Source organism: Alligator mississippiensis, chromosome 3, assembly GCF_030867095.1.
Source record: "Alligator mississippiensis isolate rAllMis1 chromosome 3, rAllMis1, whole genome shotgun sequence".
Taxonomy (NCBI): Eukaryota; Metazoa; Chordata; order Crocodylia; family Alligatoridae; genus Alligator; species Alligator mississippiensis.
In genome coordinates, this window is record NC_081826.1 from 80,644,940 (window position 1) to 80,662,442 (window position 17,503).

At 41.8% G+C, this 17,503-nt stretch overlaps 1 protein-coding gene across 4 annotated transcripts in view; it reads left to right on the top strand.

Moving 5' to 3' along the window:
- KLHL14 (kelch like family member 14) overlaps nt 1-11,804 on the top strand; it is a 99,907-nt gene extending 88,103 nt beyond the window's left edge. For all 4 annotated transcript variants that reach the window (XM_019498625.2, XM_019498623.2, XM_019498624.2 and 1 more), the window contains 2 exons: nt 4,883-5,040; nt 9,065-11,804. In XM_019498625.2, the coding sequence (XP_019354170.1) occupies nt 4,883-5,040; nt 9,065-9,205 (299 nt within the window). In that variant the 3' untranslated portion in view covers nt 9,206-11,804. The remainder of the gene's footprint in view (nt 1-4,882; nt 5,041-9,064) is intronic.
- Nucleotides 11,805-17,503: the final 5,699 nt, after the last annotated feature.

The window sequence follows — 17,503 nt, forward strand, 5'->3', positions numbered from 1 at the left end:
TGGCTTTTATCCATTGACTTCACTCGAGTAATGCGTATATGTAACAAATACTTGAATATTTGGCCTTGAACTTTTAGCACTGACTTTTTTGTCAATGTCCATAGTATCAAAATGCAACATTTAGTCTTTTATTACTTCTTTTCACAAGAGAAAATATAAGTTAATCTATCAACCCTTGTCTTTTGGTCAGAATAGGAATCACTATTACAGCATATCAGAGCAGACTCCACATTCGTGTACAGGTGCCCACTGTGACCACAGTTATTTCCCTGGTAGCTTTTCCAGTTTCACCAAATGCACTTTAGGAAAAATGGAACCTTGTATTAAGCATTGCATTTTTTCTCTCTCTACCGCTGTTGCCTTAAATGCTTTCATCATGGCTGAATTGCTCTGTGGCAGTAGACATTTGCCATCTTGACTTCTGAAGTGCAGTCTGTTTGGGATACAAGCTCTTTGGAGAATATTTCTTCTTTTTTTCTGTGATTAACAAAAAGACGAAATGCAAGTGAATGCATGGGGGGAGGGGTTGGAGTCTGTTGGCTTGGGAAGAAGCAAGGATGCTCTGATAGCTTAATGGCAAAGCGCTCATGAAGCCGGATCTTTGTTCTAGTGTCAGCAGTGCCTTTCCCTCATCATAACTAATCATGTGTATACTGCAGTTTATTAGGGAGGGCTTTGACAGATTCTGGGCATGCTATGTTTGCCTTTCTATGGCCCCTTGAAAATTTTACAACGATGCAAAATTATTTCATCACAACTATTCATTCCTGACATAAACTAATAATTTTGCAAGCATCCTTATTATGGGCTACCCGTCACTAAATGCCCTTTCACAAGTCAAATTCTCCTTCTCTCATCTTCTTTCCCTTCTTTAATGGGGAAGAATAAAAATATAAAATCTTATGTCTTGGTATATTGAAAAGGCTGCAATTTACTTGCAGTGATCCTAAGAAGAAAATTGTTTTGGGCTATCTTGAAATCTTGGGTACTTCATAATGGGAAATTTTGGAGAACATTTAGAGCAGTTAAAGGTTGTCATGAATCTCCTGTTTCTGGCTATTCCATTAATTTATTCTTTGATTTGGACAAATGATTTAATCTCTCTGGATCTCAATTTACCAAAAATAAAGAAACTAGTACTTACTTCAGAGGGGCATTATGAAAATCATGGAATAATAGTAACCTGTTTAGCTAAAACTGGGAAAAAGTGTCCCCAGTGTTACCCTTAAAAGGTCACAGATTTAATCTATTAAGGAAGAGAAATTACTGAGCCTTAAAATGTTTATTGGGCAAATCTAACAAGCTGCTGCCAAAGTAAGAGTGGTTTTCCCTTTTTTCAAAACAATACTAACTTATTTTGTTCACTCATAACTCCAAAATGGTTTAATGTGAAGACTTCAAAGTTGCTGGTTGCAAATATCCCCAATAACAGTTAGCAAACAGAGGTAGTTTTGCCTTTCTTCTTTCTCTGTCTCGCTGTAATTACAGCGCATCAGAGCAGCCTCGGTACATATGTATAGGCACCCTAAATGTCACAGATCTCTTTGATTTTCTGGGTGTAGACCCAGGAATGGCACAACAGTGGAGGCTAGTGTAGGTAGAGGCTGTCCTTCCTAGCAAGCATACAAATCATCCTGTCTACTGTTAGATCTGACAGCTACATTTAGTAAATTTAATGAAGTGGTGTTGACTCCCCAGAGCATTGGAAAGGCTTTCCTTGCATAGCTTCATTCTTTCCTTGCTGACCACAGTTTTACATAGTTATTCATCACCTGTGAGGCAGTTTCATAGGGTTTCAGCTTGTGCCTCTTCACATCCCTTATGTTCACAGGGCCCTTAGGAGGGTTGGTTAATGAGAAGGTATGGTCTGCTGTACTCAGCTCTCCTTCTCTGTTTCCACTAATTCAGTGGTTTTCAAACTGTGTTCCATGGACCCCAGGGGCTCCACAGTCGGTCATCAGGGGTTTTGCAAAGAGATTGGGGGTAACGGAGGAAGGGGCAGAGAGGTGGCATGCAATCACTGCCAGGCCACTTCACCAAGCTCCATGTCAGCCTTTAGGATAGGGGTAGGAGCTTCACAGCAGAAGTATTATGAAAGAGTTCTGTCACTTTGCTCTAATCCATGAGCACAGAGAGATAGTTAGCCATGTTAGTCTGAAGTCAGGTAGAAGGTGGGACAGGTTGCACCTTATACACTAACTAAATCAGAGCTACATTGCATGAGCTTTCATCAGACAATAAAAGGACATGCACAGAGCAGTGTTTCAATAGAGAGAGTTATTTGAATGCAAAAGACAGGGAAGGAGGAGGGAACAGTGTTGGGAGAGGCAAAAAAGTAATAAACTGTTAGGCACAAAGGGTCAGAAAAGCTAATTCAGGTAATAAGAAGAATCGCTAGTCCCTCTGTAGACAGTACTTAACACAATCCAGTCTGTGGATGATTTCTTGTTCCGCAGTATCGTGTTCAAGTTTATTTTTAAAGTTTTGTTGTCTAAGTACAGCTACTCTGAGGTCAGGATGGAGTGTCCAGGGAGATTAAAGTGTTCTCCACAGGCTCAAGTGTCTTTGTAGAACTGATGTCAGATTAGTGTTCACTTGTTCTTACATGTAGGGATCACCTCATCTGTCTAATGTATTATTGAGTGCCTGACTTGAAAAGTTGGTAAAAGTTGGTGTATGGATGAATTAGCTGGCTGAAACTCAATGCAGAGCATATTAAGGTGACACTGTGTTGGTTCAAGGAGGCAGTGAGAGAAAGTGACAGTTACACCTGGCTTTTCACTGAAGGTTCCAAGTTACGGCTAAAACAGAAACAGTTGAAAACTGGAAATAATAGTTTTTCAAAGCCCCGAAGACGACAAAGTGATCAGCAAAAATTAGATTAGAAAATAGCAGATTTGATGTTATTAGCCTTATCTTTGTCTTTTTGTCCCTCACTTCTTCTCCAGTTACCAGTGGAAAATCCACAATTGTGGCCTTATGAAATAAATGCTAGTGTTCCCTGTTGCACATATGAATAATTCAGATTGTAGCATGGTGATAGAGCCTTGCTGGCATGTAGGAGGTACTGAAGAATTGTAAGCCTGTCTTGTGCAAGCAGACTACGGGAGTCTTTAGCCATATAATCAGGCTGAATGTGGAAAAAGTGGGCCTCTGTTTTATATTTATAATGCATTAATGTAAACCTGAGATCCAGGTACGTTTGTATAGTAGACAGATTCATAGCTGTGTGGGAGCCCTGTGTCGAGAGGAATGTAGTAACAAGGCAAGTAAGGGGTTTTGCCTTGGCTGCAGAGATGCGAGTTTGAGCCCTGCTACCAACGTGGGCTAAAGGCTGCCTCCAGTTAGCTCAGCTGCAAATGGGAATGTGGTTGTTTAGAGTAGGGAGTCATCCTCTCATTACTGCAAGGTACAAAACCACAGTAGGCTGATGAACCATTTGTCTTGGGCAGGCCTTTAACTATATTAGGCAAGTAATGCAAGATAATACCCTCTCTGGCCTGCAGGCATTCTCCATGATGGAGAGGGTATAATGGGACCTGCCACTAGAAGCAGATGTGGCACCTCCTTGTGGCCACTCCAGTCCCATCTCTCTTCTCCTCTCTGGCTAATCAAGGTACCTTCCTGTACTTTCCTGCTGCACCTTCAGTAGTATTTTGAATTCAGGAGGCTGCCCAATCCATCAGAGCGATTCTTTCATTTCTTTCCACCAGCCTCTCATCCCATCACTCAGTTCAGTCCACCAGGCTCTTGCCCTAAATAAATATTCCCATTTAGGGCTTTGTCATTATCCCCAACTGTCAGTCCTCAGTTAGGGGCTCGCAAATCACCACCCTCACATTCAGCTGTCTCTCTCTCCCTCTCTCGCTGCAGTCTTTAACAGTCCTTTGTCAACTGCAGCATCTTCCCTGAGCACCCTCACTAGTCCCCTACCACCCTTCAGCCATCCCCGTGCCTCACATTTCAAACAGCAACCTAAATTAAAATCTAAATGTGGTCAGTTGCAGCTGCAGTGCTTTTCTCCAAGCTCTTTTCAGGTACCTACTCAGATCTGTTGGCTTCTCCCAGCTCAAGCCCTCCTAGGCCTACTTACGGCTCCCCCCAGTCTCCAGTACTGCTTCTCCACTTAGTACAGGGAACTCCTTCAGCTGCACAGTCTGGGGCTCCCTCACAGGAGCCAAGCTTATATGTCCCTATTCTATACCCACTTCTAGTCACCTGACCTCTGATCCCCTGGGCCAAGCTCAGGGGTTTTCCACTTCGACAGTCTGCAGGGGAATAGCTTTGGCCTGCTTCTTTATGGCGTGTGTACCTCCTATGGGTTGCTAACAGGCTCTTTGCAGCTAGCCTCCCTTCATGCTGTATGCCATAGCCTGCCTTCCTGTAGCACTGTACTTACTTCCAGTGACAGGTGTTAAGGGGTTCCCTGTTACAGAGGGATTGCAGGCAGTTTTGCAGGTCACGGGTCAGTACATGATATTTTTTTCAGGGCTAAGAGGTATCAGTGGTCTGATTGTGAAGGTTAAATGGTGGCTAGGTAAGGGCACAGGTAAGTTTGTCATTGCAAACATTACTGTTAGTTTTCAGACTTTTGAAAAATAAAGATGGTCTCAAACCAAAACATTGGATCCCAGTTCACCACAAAATTTGGAAACTTCAAATCCAGGTCCAGACTTTACAGCTCAGACCTGTATTTAACATACTTCCAGATTTCCTGATTTTTGTATGTTTAGAAAATTCCTTTTAGTATTAGAAAATCATTGTTCATTAGGTCCTTTTTCATGGTACCTGCAGTCATTTTTTTGGAATAGATATTATTTTTAAGGCAGTCAAGAAACTCAAAGATGTCTGTTTTAAATTATTTTCAAAATCTTCTGTGCAGGTTTCTCCCACCTTGATGTCATGCTTGTGGAATGCTATGATCCAAAAGGTGACCAGTGGAATATTCTTCAGACACCTATCTTGGAAGGCCGCAGCGGACCTGGATGTGCAGTTCTTGATGACAGCATTTACCTTGTAGGAGGCTACAGCTGGAGCATGGTGTGTACCCTTTTTTCTGAAAATGGTTCCTCTTACCATCATTATTTACATCTCCCAAAAAACCCCCACTGTGCTGTTTCTTTTCTGTCTTCTAGGAAACATTGAAAGTCTAACTCAGGGGCTGTCAAAATCTTTGATGCACCAAAAATATATCCCCATGGTTGATTTGTTTGATTGGCTTGTGAAATTGTTATTTATCAATCATTATAAGAAATAGTTTTATTTTTCACTGAGTGTGAATTCAATACAAAGTTCAGGACCCACATTTGGAAAAAATGATAGTGGTTTTGCTGCCCACCTTTTATACGGGACCATCATCTAGATTACAAGGACTCTTGATCCTTGTAATCTAGAGTCTAGATTGTCTTACTGAAAGCAAGAGTGTTCGACTTATGGAAGTGAATAAAAAGTAAGCCTCTCAAGAGAGAGGACTCCCCCAGGAGGAGAGAGGCCAAGGTTCAAATTCAGGTCTCCAAGACTGTTTAATGCTGCCTGCTGCTAAGACTATTTATGTGTTTTATATTAAGCAGCGGTTGATTTAAAAAAAAACAAACAAAAAAACAAAAAAAGTAGGGACCAGAATCCAGGTGCCTCACAGCGCTGATTTGTGTCACAGTGCACCTTAGGCAGAAGTTAGGCACATAGGTGGATCACATCTTAGCATACTCATGAGCTGAAGTTGAGGTAGCTAAGGATCTTTTCAGACAAAACGGAGTTACCAAATGATGCTAAGCACCTACATTTTTTTTGCAACCATTAAAGCAGGGTTGGTTGTGAGGTAGTCAACTAAAAATCACCTATGTTCTGTTTAGCCACATTTGAGAATGAGTGGTAGTCAATGATTATTGGCTACAACTGTGCAAAAGAACCCAAAAAGCTGCTGACTGAGGTGACATGCAAGCAGTGTATAGGGGCATCAGGAAAGTTCTTGAGCCTGTTCAGAGGAAGATCGCTCCTTTAAAATGCCCCACAGGTGAAGTCATCAATGACCACAATAAGGAGTTGAACAGCGATGGGTTGAACATTACTCAGAATTCTACTGTTGTGAAAATGTGGTTCATGACTTCTCTCTCGATGTACATGAAGACCTTTCAACCCTGACAACGCTCGACCATGAACCTACTGTAGATGGAGTAGAAAAAAGCATTGATCAGCTTGCTTGTGGTAAAGCCCCAGGTACAGATTGCATACTGGCTGAAGTTAAGTGTGGGAAATCCGTCCGCCTCTTCCATGTGCACGAACTAATATGTATGTGTTGGAAAAGAGTTGTCAAGATATGAAGGATGTAAACATAGTCACTGCACAAAAACAAAGGGGATATGAGCAACTGCAATAACTATTGCAGTATATCCTTACTTTGCATCATTGGGAAACTGTTTGCCAAAGCTGTCCTGCTAAGACTGCAGACCCTTGCAAACACAGTCTACCCTGAGTCTTAATGTGGTTTCAGATCTGGTAGATCCATTACGGATATGATACTCTCCTTAAGAGACACCTACAAGAAAAGTTCTGTGAACAAAGGAAATCTCTGTACATACAATAGCATTTGTCGATTTCACCAAAGCTTTTATTCTTGTCAGCAGAGACTGTTTGTTCCAAATCCTGAAGAAGATTGGCTGCCCTCCTAAGTTTCTGAGTATCATCAAGTCCTTCCATGTCAGTATGCGTGGAACAGTGCAATTCGATGGGTCACGTTCAGAAGAATTTGAAATCAAGAGCAATGTCAAACAGGGCTGTGTCCTTACTCTGATGCTTTTGGGGATTTTCTTTGCTGTCCTACTCAGATATGCATTCAGTGGCTGTTCAGAATGCGTACGGGAAACTCTTTTAACTTTGCTCATCTCAAAGTGAAAACAAAAACCCGAGAAGTTCTTGTCCATGAAATTCTCTTTGCTGATGACTCAGCATTGTTATTCATTCAGAAGCAGGACTGCAAAGTCTCATGGATCACCTTTCTCATGCCTGTGAAGATTTCGGTCTGACTGTTAGACTAAAGAAGACAGTAGTCATGGGTCAACAAGTTGACCGCCCTCCCAAAGTTAGAATAAACGATGAAAACCTGGAAGTAGTTGAAAAATTAACTTACTTGAGCTCCACTGTCTCTCAAAATCTTGGCTTGGAAGCCAAAATTAATGCTTGTATTGGAAAGGCAAGTGACGCTGTGGCTCAACTTCAAAAGAGAGTTTGGAAAAACAGAGTGCTCACTTTGTTGACAAAGATCCCTGTCTACAGTGCTTGCATACTTAGCTCTTTATTGTACGGCAGCGAAACATGGACTCCTTATGCCAAAGAAGAAAGATAACTGAACAGTTTCCATCTTCAATGTCTTTGCTGTATCCTGGGCATAACATGGTGTGATAAAATCTCCAACTCCACTCTTCTGGAACAGGCCAAGATATTACCCCGTATATTTGTGCTCCTGAGACAGACATATCTCCATTGGTTAGGACATGTGAACCAGATAAGCAATAGTCAAATCCCCAAGGACATACTCTATGGTGAGCTGACCACTGGCAAACATCCAAACATCAACTTGGATGGCCCAAACTCTGTTTTGTTGTTGTCTGCAAGAAAAACCTTCATGAGCTGCGCAGCAATGGCCAATGCTGGGAATCAGTTGTTTCAGACCACTGCAAGTGCAAAGCCACTGTATAGCAGGGCCTACATCACTTCAAGATGGAGAGAGTCAATGATGAGTTAGCAAAGAGGCATCAGAGGGAGGCATGACAAAATGATACTTGGCATGCCAGTGCAAGCTCAACCGAGTTTGTATGTGCAACTTGCCGGAGGGTCTGCTTGTTGAGCATTGGACTCCTCAGCCTCTCAAGAAGCTGTGGTGGGACCCAATAACTTACCAAGGGCACAATCCCCATGGTTTCCAGAGACCAATGGCTGCCAGTGAATGAATGAATGAAATTTGAATCTGCCCATAAGTCTGCAAACACTGATGCCTAAATTACATTGGAAAATAAGTATACATGTTGTGAAATGGAAATTGTACCGAACAAAAGTGATTGTACTCTGGCAGAATTGGGAGTCAGGTGATATAAGGTATTAATCTTTACTCTGCCACTGGCTCACTGCGTTGCCTTGGGCAAGTCACTTTGCATTTGAAGTTCCCCCAAATGGGTTTATTATTATTGGAAGATGAGAACACCTCTCAAAGCAGTATTAATTAATGTCATATGGTGCTTTGAAGCCAGAATTTATTTCATTGGTGCAGGAATGAGTCCTTAAGGTGCTGCAGAGTTATTCATTGTATTTTTGTTTGCAACAGTGTATCTGCATGTACAGTTTCCATTTGACACTCATGTGCACATTCTGTAAGTGTAAGTAAAACCCAGTGTTTTCAAAAATTTAGCTCTTTCTGTTGATTTTGATATTAAATACAAGTTTTTATTTTATTTTATTTATCTTGCTTCCTTTGTTTATGGGAATAGCCCCACAGGCTTGGATTGAAAACTTTTATAATCAAGTCTGATTGTCCTCTTGTTTATACCAGATTCACATCACTGTAAAATAATGACTTCTGATTTTTCACCTGAGTAAGGGAAAGGAACTCTGTATGTTTTTTACATCATCTCTGAATATTTTGGGTGTGAGTGTGTGTTTGTGAGTTTGTGAAAGAAGATGCTGCTTGAGCTTATGTTCAAGGTAGTTCCAGTTGTTTAAAGACTTTTAGCATCTTTTCTTCATGTGGTTTCCACGTAAGCCAAAATATTTTAAAATTATTATGATTAATCTGGGGCGCAGTGATACAAAAATATGTAGTTTGGTGGAACAGAGTAATGATTTTGGTTGCCTCAGTCTGTGTATACTCAGTTTAAGACACCATTAAAGAAGCCTAATGACTTTCAAAAATCAGTACTCAGCACTTTATAAAATCAGACCTATTTAAAGACTCCTAGGTAAGACATCAATGACCACTAGTTGTTTTTGGAAAATTTGGCCTGTTATCTTTAATCCAGTTTGCCATTTGGATTCTGCTTCCATGGTGTTTCAATGAGACTTTGTTTTATTATAGGGGGCCTATAAATCTTCGACTATTTGCTATAGTCCTGAGAAGGGAACCTGGACAGAACTAGAAGGAGATGTGGCTGAGCCACTTGCTGGCCCTGCTTGTTCAACTGTCATCCTGCCAGCCTGTGTACCGTACAACAAATAACAGCCCCGGAACATTGAAATGAACAATGTTGCATTCTGGAAAGTAATGACGGGTGACGTAAATATTTTAATAGAACAGAATTCCTGGTAAACAAAACTACTGTAATCAACCCCTTATTTCATATTTATGCTTTAAAAGCAAACTAGAAAAAAAAATCTTGTCCCATCTCAGATAGATGCCGGTGTCTTGTGAAGCAAGTAGCTAGAACACACCGAACATTACATGCTGACAGACTGCCATTTCAGACTGATTTTAACTTTTTCCAGCTACAGAGAGATTCCTCACATCAATTTTAACTGTAAAAAATGAAGGCTAAATTTCATGTTCAGCCTGAAAAGACAAGATCAGTATTGTGCATTGTATTCTACCTGCATGTGATCTATGTTGAAGTCATGAGGATGTTGTGTTCATGAATGCTTCAAAATTCAGATAGTAACAAGCTCACACTGCATTGCAGAATTGTCTCCTCTGTAATCCTATCCTACAGCTACTTCACATGCTCTGCAAGCAACACAGCATCAGAGGATCATAAAAGGTAAAGAAATATAATTCGTTTTTTGCACAACTTGGCTTCTCATACACTCTGCCTTCAAAGTCCCCCTGTGTAAGTGCAGCAAAGAGCAGACTACAATGGAAGTCATGCTTTACGGAGCACTTCTTGCAATAGTGATTTAGGGATTAGGAACGAATTCTCCTCTTAGCTACAGTGGAGTAAATGCACAGTCATTCCTCAAAAATCAGCGGGATGAGTGTTTTTACTTTGGTGTAACTGAAATTCTGGCCTATAACTCAAATCCTGGGTTAAGACTGTAAGTTATTACTGTAACCTGTTAAAAGAAATCCAATCTGCTATTACAATGAGCATACAATAATTCTTTTCTCATTTCCGCTAACCTGTTAGAAGTGAACACAATTACTATTTGCTTCCAAAGACAAGAGTTTAAATATAATTGTGCCTCTTCAAACTCTTTAATCAGTATACGCAGTTTTGGAGGGATGCTGGTAAATAGCTAAAATTCTCATCTGTGATTTACCTTAAAATATGTATGATCAGAGGGGTTTTTTCTCCATTGATCCAGAGAAACATGAGGATGGATTCTCTGCTGCCTTCTGCTTTGTATAGTTATTTACGCATTGCATAGAAAATCCAAAAGGCTATTAGGGCAGAATGGTAGGATTTTGCACCCACTTTATGGAGTTTTAATTGTTGACACTGGGGATAAGTCAATGACAAATCAAGTCCTATGAATTTTATGCCTATGTCTTCTTTTTGGTGGCTCCACAGCAGTATTTCATTTACAATACTGTACGTGATTCTCTGCTGCCTGTCTGCTAGTATACTCATTTATACCTGTGCAAAATACATGTAAAACACTCCAATTTACTCACAGTTTGCATCCACTTTACACTTAAGGCCAGCTTCTCAGCTGGCATAAATTAATATAGCTCAATGCATTCGAGTTGATGCTGCCTGAGGATCTTGGGTTTTTATTTGCAAGTCCATAAACAGATACACTGGGTGACAGGCAGTGGAGAATTAAACTCAAAGCTTTGCATATTTTTGTCAATATCATTTGTTGAGGATAATGGTAGAAAAACAAGAAGCAAAAAGCTACTGTCTGTTGGCTTCTGTTGCAGTAGGAATAGACACGAAGGAGAAATCATTATTTGATTTGTAAAGTAGGAAGAAAAAGAACAAATATGGTTAAAAATTTCACTGGACATTCAAGAGTCTAAGAGAGTAACATAAATATTGGGGAAGACAGATCATGGGACTGCTTCTCCATGTCATTGCTCCAGTTTTTTACAGTGTAAGTCCTTGCTTGCAGTAGAATTACACAGATGTAAAAATGAAGTAACATATTACAGACTGAGGCTGTATAAATGCAATAAATTAATGAATGAGGCAGCTGCACATCTAGAAAAACTTGTTTAAAGAAAATAATTCTCTGAAGCCACTCCGTAATGTGCTGGGTGGTTTCCCAGGCATAATCACTAAGGAACTCGTAAAGGTGGAGTGTATACTCTGAAATCTCAACCCATTTCTACTGTATAGTGCAATCTTAGTTGGTTTTGTATTTATTTGTATTGTTCAGATCCAAGGGATCCCTTGTAAAATATATTGGTGCAATCATGACATTTTTTCTTTTCTGTTGAAAGTATATAAATAGAAATATATATAAAGAGGAAACCTGTTACAGTACTAAATGAAGAAACCTCAAATGACATTTAAGATCATGATAAGGTCTGCCATACAGCGCTGACTGTCACCTGTCTCTACTAAAATGTACCACTTTAAAGGGTATTTGTTGTCCTTTTTAGTGGTTCTTTTTTTTTACCAAGATAATTTAAAGATTTATGAGGACTGTATGTAAATCTTTCTATCTTTCAGGAAGGCATGACCAAGGCAAGTGCTAACTGAATAAATAAGTCAGACTGTAAATTTTGTACAGTATTAGAATGTGTAAATGAAGCTTGCTTGTAGGGGGAAAACTTTAAATAAAACTTTATGTACTAATTCAACTGTCTGCCATATTCCTACTTATAAAGTGTATGTATAAATAATATCTACATTAAATTCTTTGGAAGTTTTTTATTATGTAGATGTGTAAACATTTTTATTTTGTGATTATGCATAACCAGTTCCCTCTTCTCCAGGCATGCTCTACTCGATGTTGTAAAGGTACATTCAGGGGAAGAATTTGGTCCACTACATGCTTCATATCTATTTAAATTAGTGAAAGTCCTATGCACATGCCTGAGGTCAGACTATGACCCCAGGAAAATATAAATCCTGTTACACATTTGTGAAATCTCTGCCACCTCTCCATCCCTTCTTCAGATCCTCATGTCTTAGTATACTCTGCCTAGTGGACCAGGAGACTTAACATTAATCCATTTTATGATAAATTCAATAAAAAGGGCTCTCTCAGTGAAATAGTCTTCACTTTGTAAAATAAGTTATGTTTATGAGGATTCTTTTCTCTTTAAAATTTCCCCTAAGCTTATTATGTGCGTTTCCCTTATTACCTGGAAAACCCTGATTTAGAAGCTAGAATGGGTAGTGGGTCTGATCTGGTTTGAGGATATAAAGACAAAAATTTTGCAGTGTTGCCAGTATTGCCAGCTCTCATGATTTTTGGAATTGTTCTTAAAGTCTGCGCTTCAGGAGCTCTTTCTTTTATATATAATATATTTTTGAAGGACATATTCTTGCCCTTCAACGTAATCATGCAACAACAAGGTGTGGTGAGACTCTTACCCTCTCCAACAAACAGGGTAGTGTTGCTCCGTAATATTCTAGGATGCACAGAAAGAGAGAAAGGCATCCTAGTATGCCAACCTTTATGTGTGTCCTGAAGTAGAGTATAACCTGCACTGTAGGGAATAGCTCTTTCATCAGGTAATGCCAGCTCCTGTAAGGTGCTACCCACCCACATGGTCTCTTAAAAGATGAAGCCCTAAAGTTTTACTTCAGAAGTTATTTGCAAGTTTTCCTTAGCCTTTGCTTATTTTGTGTCTTCCTTCTATGAAAGTGCTTGTCTAGTTAGCCTAACTCAGATGTGAGCAAAATCTGGCCCATGGCAGACTCCATTTCCCAGCAGCTCCTGTGGCAGTGGCTCCTTCTGGCTGCCACCACCTGACTCAACCCGGCGGCCTCAGCAGCCCAGCCTGTCCGCCCCACACCAACTGCCAGGGCTGGGACCCACGCAGGCAAGGTGCGTGGCTGGGTGGCTGGGATAAGGCCACAGCTGGGAGTAAGATGGGTGGGTGGGACTGGTGAGACCCCAGGATCTTGGCGTGGTGACAGCATAGGGCTGGGGCCAGAGTAGAGCCATAACCCGCTGCCCACATACCCCTGTGCCGAGCATGGGTTTTGTGGGCAGGCACGTGCAGGGAGCGGATCACGGCTCTGCCTCCCGCTGTTGCCATCCCGAGATCCCTGCCCCAGCCCCAGAGCAGCTCCCCGCCCAGCTGCGCGCCCTGCCCGTGCAGCTCCTAGCCCGTCTCTGTGGAGACCCCGGGATCGCGGGGCCGTGACACTGTAGGGCTGGGGCAGGGCCCCGATTCTGCGGTCTTGTGTTGTCACATCACTGTGCTGTCACAATCCCGGGGTCTCCACGGAGACTGGCCGGGGGCTGCGCAGGCTGGGGCTTCTGGGAAATTAAGTCTGGCTGCAGGCCAGATCCACCATTTTCCCCACCCCTGGTCTAACTACATTTGTAACCCAACATATGCACAAAATTCATGGAAATCCTCACAAAGGACTAAGTCCAAATTACCCACATACAAAATACTGCAGTTCTCTTGTTTTGAAGATTAACTCGCTTTGCATTTTCTTTCTTAAGCTGAGCAGGTTGGGTCTGTGTGAGGGGAGCTAGAAATTGCAAACAAGTAACAATGAAAGAGCACTACAATTTAATCAGGAAAATGTATGCTATTGAAAATCTAAGATATACATTCTGATTTGTAGAATAGGATATGTTTTGCCTCTCTAGTTAGGCCTTTAAAATTCAAACCAAAGAAGTAGTGATCACAGACCTGGAGGTCAAGAGTAGCTAGTAGGAGGAGAAACTACACTAATGAATTCTAGAGGGCTTGTAATGCCATAAAAGATTCAGTTAATCTGCAGCATAGATGTTGATCAGTGGAACTGAACCTAACTCTTTGGACCTTGTCAGATGTATTCTGTGCATGTCAGTGTTCCACACCAATTACAGATTTTAGAAGATGCTCTCATGCAAAACTATGTGCCCTAATATATAAGCCAGCTCAGATGTAACTAAAATTAAAATCTGACTGTGGCAAATCTCTGTGATCCTGATATATGAAAATCCAAATAAATGATTTGTTCACAGAAATGAAAAATAACTTCAGTAGGAAATTTCAAAATTACTTATGCAGGATTAATCCAGTTCAATGAATGCATCTTACGTTGATTAATAAAGCGTCCATGAATTGCAAAATAAAACTAGAGGTGACTTGCGTGCTGTTATATTTGTATACTTTACTGGAGCTGGAGAGAAGTGTATGCACATAAGGAGACGTGGTCAACCAATGTATTGCTTTAATTGTAAGGGATTGAAAACAAATATTGATTTCCTAATTCTATTTTCTCCCCACAACTGCAATCTACTTTTAAATTGTTTTACTTCTTTCTTGAAGAGTATAGTCACCACATTTACCTACCAAAATGCTGAATAAGTACAGGGCAACTAGCATGTTTTCTACAATGACTCTAGTCATCATCTGAGTGACATCTGCAGCTTTCACTGGCAAAAATGCAGGGACTTAAGCATTAGCTTACCTAGATGTGCATCCCTCTGCTTGCACACAAATTAGAATTCATCTAGTAGCACCATCTTTTTATGACTTGTTGCACTTGAATTTAAATGACCTTAAGTGAAACCTTGCCAGTGACCAAATAGGTGGGAACAGATACAAGGAAATTATTTGGTTCTTTCCTTTTTTAAAATTTTTTAACAAGTCTTGCATTCTCTTGAACTGTTCTTGTTTACCAACTTCCAAAGAGCAATCTGTTGGATTGCTATTGGTCTATTGGAGAACCTGCTCTTCAGTTCAGAAAATACAATTAATCATCATAATTTAAACAAAAGCAGTGCTTATTAATGGCTGTGGTGAATTAGCTACAAGTATCTTCCAAATGTCATTGAACTCCTTTGATTTAGGGATGCTTCTGTTTTTTCATGCCATTATGAAGGTGTCAGAATCCAACAGATATTGAACAGAAAGTATCTGATTCCCACAGGGGTAATGTCAATAATATTTTACCTATTTGAAGAATTTGCAAGAATTCGTAAGAAATATAGTTTGAAACTTCTTACCACAACAACTACATTCGCCATAAAAAGGAAAACCCTAAAAAGCCAGGAAGTCTTTGATTCAAGAGGCTAATTGTTTATCAAGATACTCAAATATGTACTATTCTAGAGGTTTGTGCCTCAAGAAGTCTGCAGTGTAAATCTGAATAAGCCATATAATGTTTACCATTTGTAAGGATAATCTGGGAATCTAAATTAGTTGGTTAATAGAATATGGAACCCTCTACTTCTGGGCTGTTGGCTTAAATCCAGCTTGGGTCTTAGTAGTAACAGTTCATATTGTAATAGCATCTGAAGACCCAGCCAGACTGACAATAACAAAGTCATTATTCTCTGATAATTTTTGTGGCCAGGGCACAATAAGTTTGGAGTGCTCTGTTCAGTTCCAGTGGTACCAATAAATAGTCTTGATTAGCCATCACAGCCAAGATTTGAATAGACATAAAAGCTGTAAACATGCCTTTTCCTCTAAAACCACCTTACCAAAACAGTGGTAAGGCAAGTGGTAAGACAGCTGCTGCTGTCTACATTCAAGCTAGGGACAGAAGTTACATATAAACCGGTATAAAAGATTGGAAACCATTCTGAAGTCTGAAACACAGCAGAAGTTCAGTGCACATAAACTGCTTTCAAAATGGCTGAAACCAGTTTAAGATAAACATGGATGGATGTAGTATCAGACTTAACTGAATTTGGTTAAATGGGTTTACTGAACATCTGTGCCAGATCCCCTGCAGATTTAAGTTAACTCACAGTTCCCTAGCATCCCAGAATGCTTTGCACCTCCCATGCAAACCTCCAGATACCACAGAGGGTGGGGTGGGGGGCTAGCCTTGGCCCATGCTGTCTGCTCTAGCTGAGGTGGGAGGCATGCTCTAGTGCCCCCCAGCTTCTGGCCTAAGCCACTGCAGGCATGTGACTGCTTTTCTGGAAACAAAAGTAAATGTCTGTTCACTTGCTTATCGGTTCAGTCTACACAGTTTAGACTAATCTATGAAGGTTGAATTGATTCCACCTCAGGTTTTTTGACTGTCTGTACTTAGCCTCAGTGGCAAGCACAGAATTTCATCTGTTGGGATATTGGTCTATTTCGTTAGCCCTGAATTTACATAAAAATACAACCTGGAAAAAGCACACCAGAAGAACTTCACTATACTTCTGCTTTCTATTTCTTTCTCTTGTGTGCTATGCAGTTTCTAACGATTTGCCATTTAAGGGCACATCCACACATGCAGGCACGTGTGCTTGCAGAAGCTCAAATAGCAGCTGCACAAATTTGTGCTGGAGCTGTGTACCTCAGCACTTGTGCCTGACCATGCACTTTGGTGTGGAGCAAATTGTGTCATTTGGGTAAACTGACCCTGCCCAGCTTCTCCTAGATCTTTAGCCAGGGGGAGCTAGAAGCTGGGGCCAGCAATTGTGCTGGCCCTAGCAGTATAAAAAGCTACCCTGGTGAGCAGCTCGGGGCTAGTTGCCCTCAGGCACTTCTGAGGCCCAGCCAGTTGGTTCTGGGGACACTACCACTTGTGTCAGTTGGACTGCTGCAGCAGCCCTCACCTAGAGTGGCCCCTGTATCCTCTACCCACTACAGCAGTCTGGCAGTGGGGGCTGCTGCCACCTGTGACAGCATCCACGCCCTTGGACCTGCGGCCCCATGGCCACATGCCTGCCAGACAGGTACCGCACGGCTGTCTGGGCTGTAGTATGGGCACTACAGCAGAGCTGCCTGCACCTCTGGACCAGCTGCCAGTGGGCTGTGGCTGCACAGCTGGCCTTTGTACAGCACTGCTGTCATGTCTTCTGGTGCCCCTGCTCTGCCATCTGGGCAGCTATTGCTCAGAAGATGTGCTTATTGCAGTGGCCCACTTTGAACTGTTGAAACGTGTCCTCCTGGTCCTAAATGGGGGGGGGAGGGTTGGGGGGGTGTGGATGCTGGTTGGATTTTGGGGGGTTCATGGGTGTGGAGTATGTGAGTGGGGATGGAGGTAGGGGGGTTTGTGAAGGTGGGGTTTGTGGCTGGGTGTGTGAGGTTTGTGGATGGATTGTAGGGGGTTTGTGGATGTGGGGTTTGTAAGTGGGTTTGTGGGGGTGTAGATTTCTGGGGGGTTCATAGAAGGGTTCTGGGGGGCCCACAACATGCCTGCACACCCGCCATCCCCCCACAGTGTGCAGCAGCAGCCAGCAGTGGGCCCTTGGGGCTCTCATGGTCTGCTTCAGGCAGAGCCCCCGGCAGTGCACTAGGCCATCTAAGACCTGGGGACTACACTTGCACCATTTTACTTGCACCACTGGGCTAGCCCAGCCCACTGGTGCACGTTTTCAAACAGGTCCAAGCCAGCTTCTGCCGTTATCCAGGGCTACCAGCACTGTCCAAAGGACCTGCACATCATTGGGCCAGGTCAGCTCCTGCCTTCGTGTGCCCTGTGTGCCATTGAGCCAGGCTGGCTCCATGGAG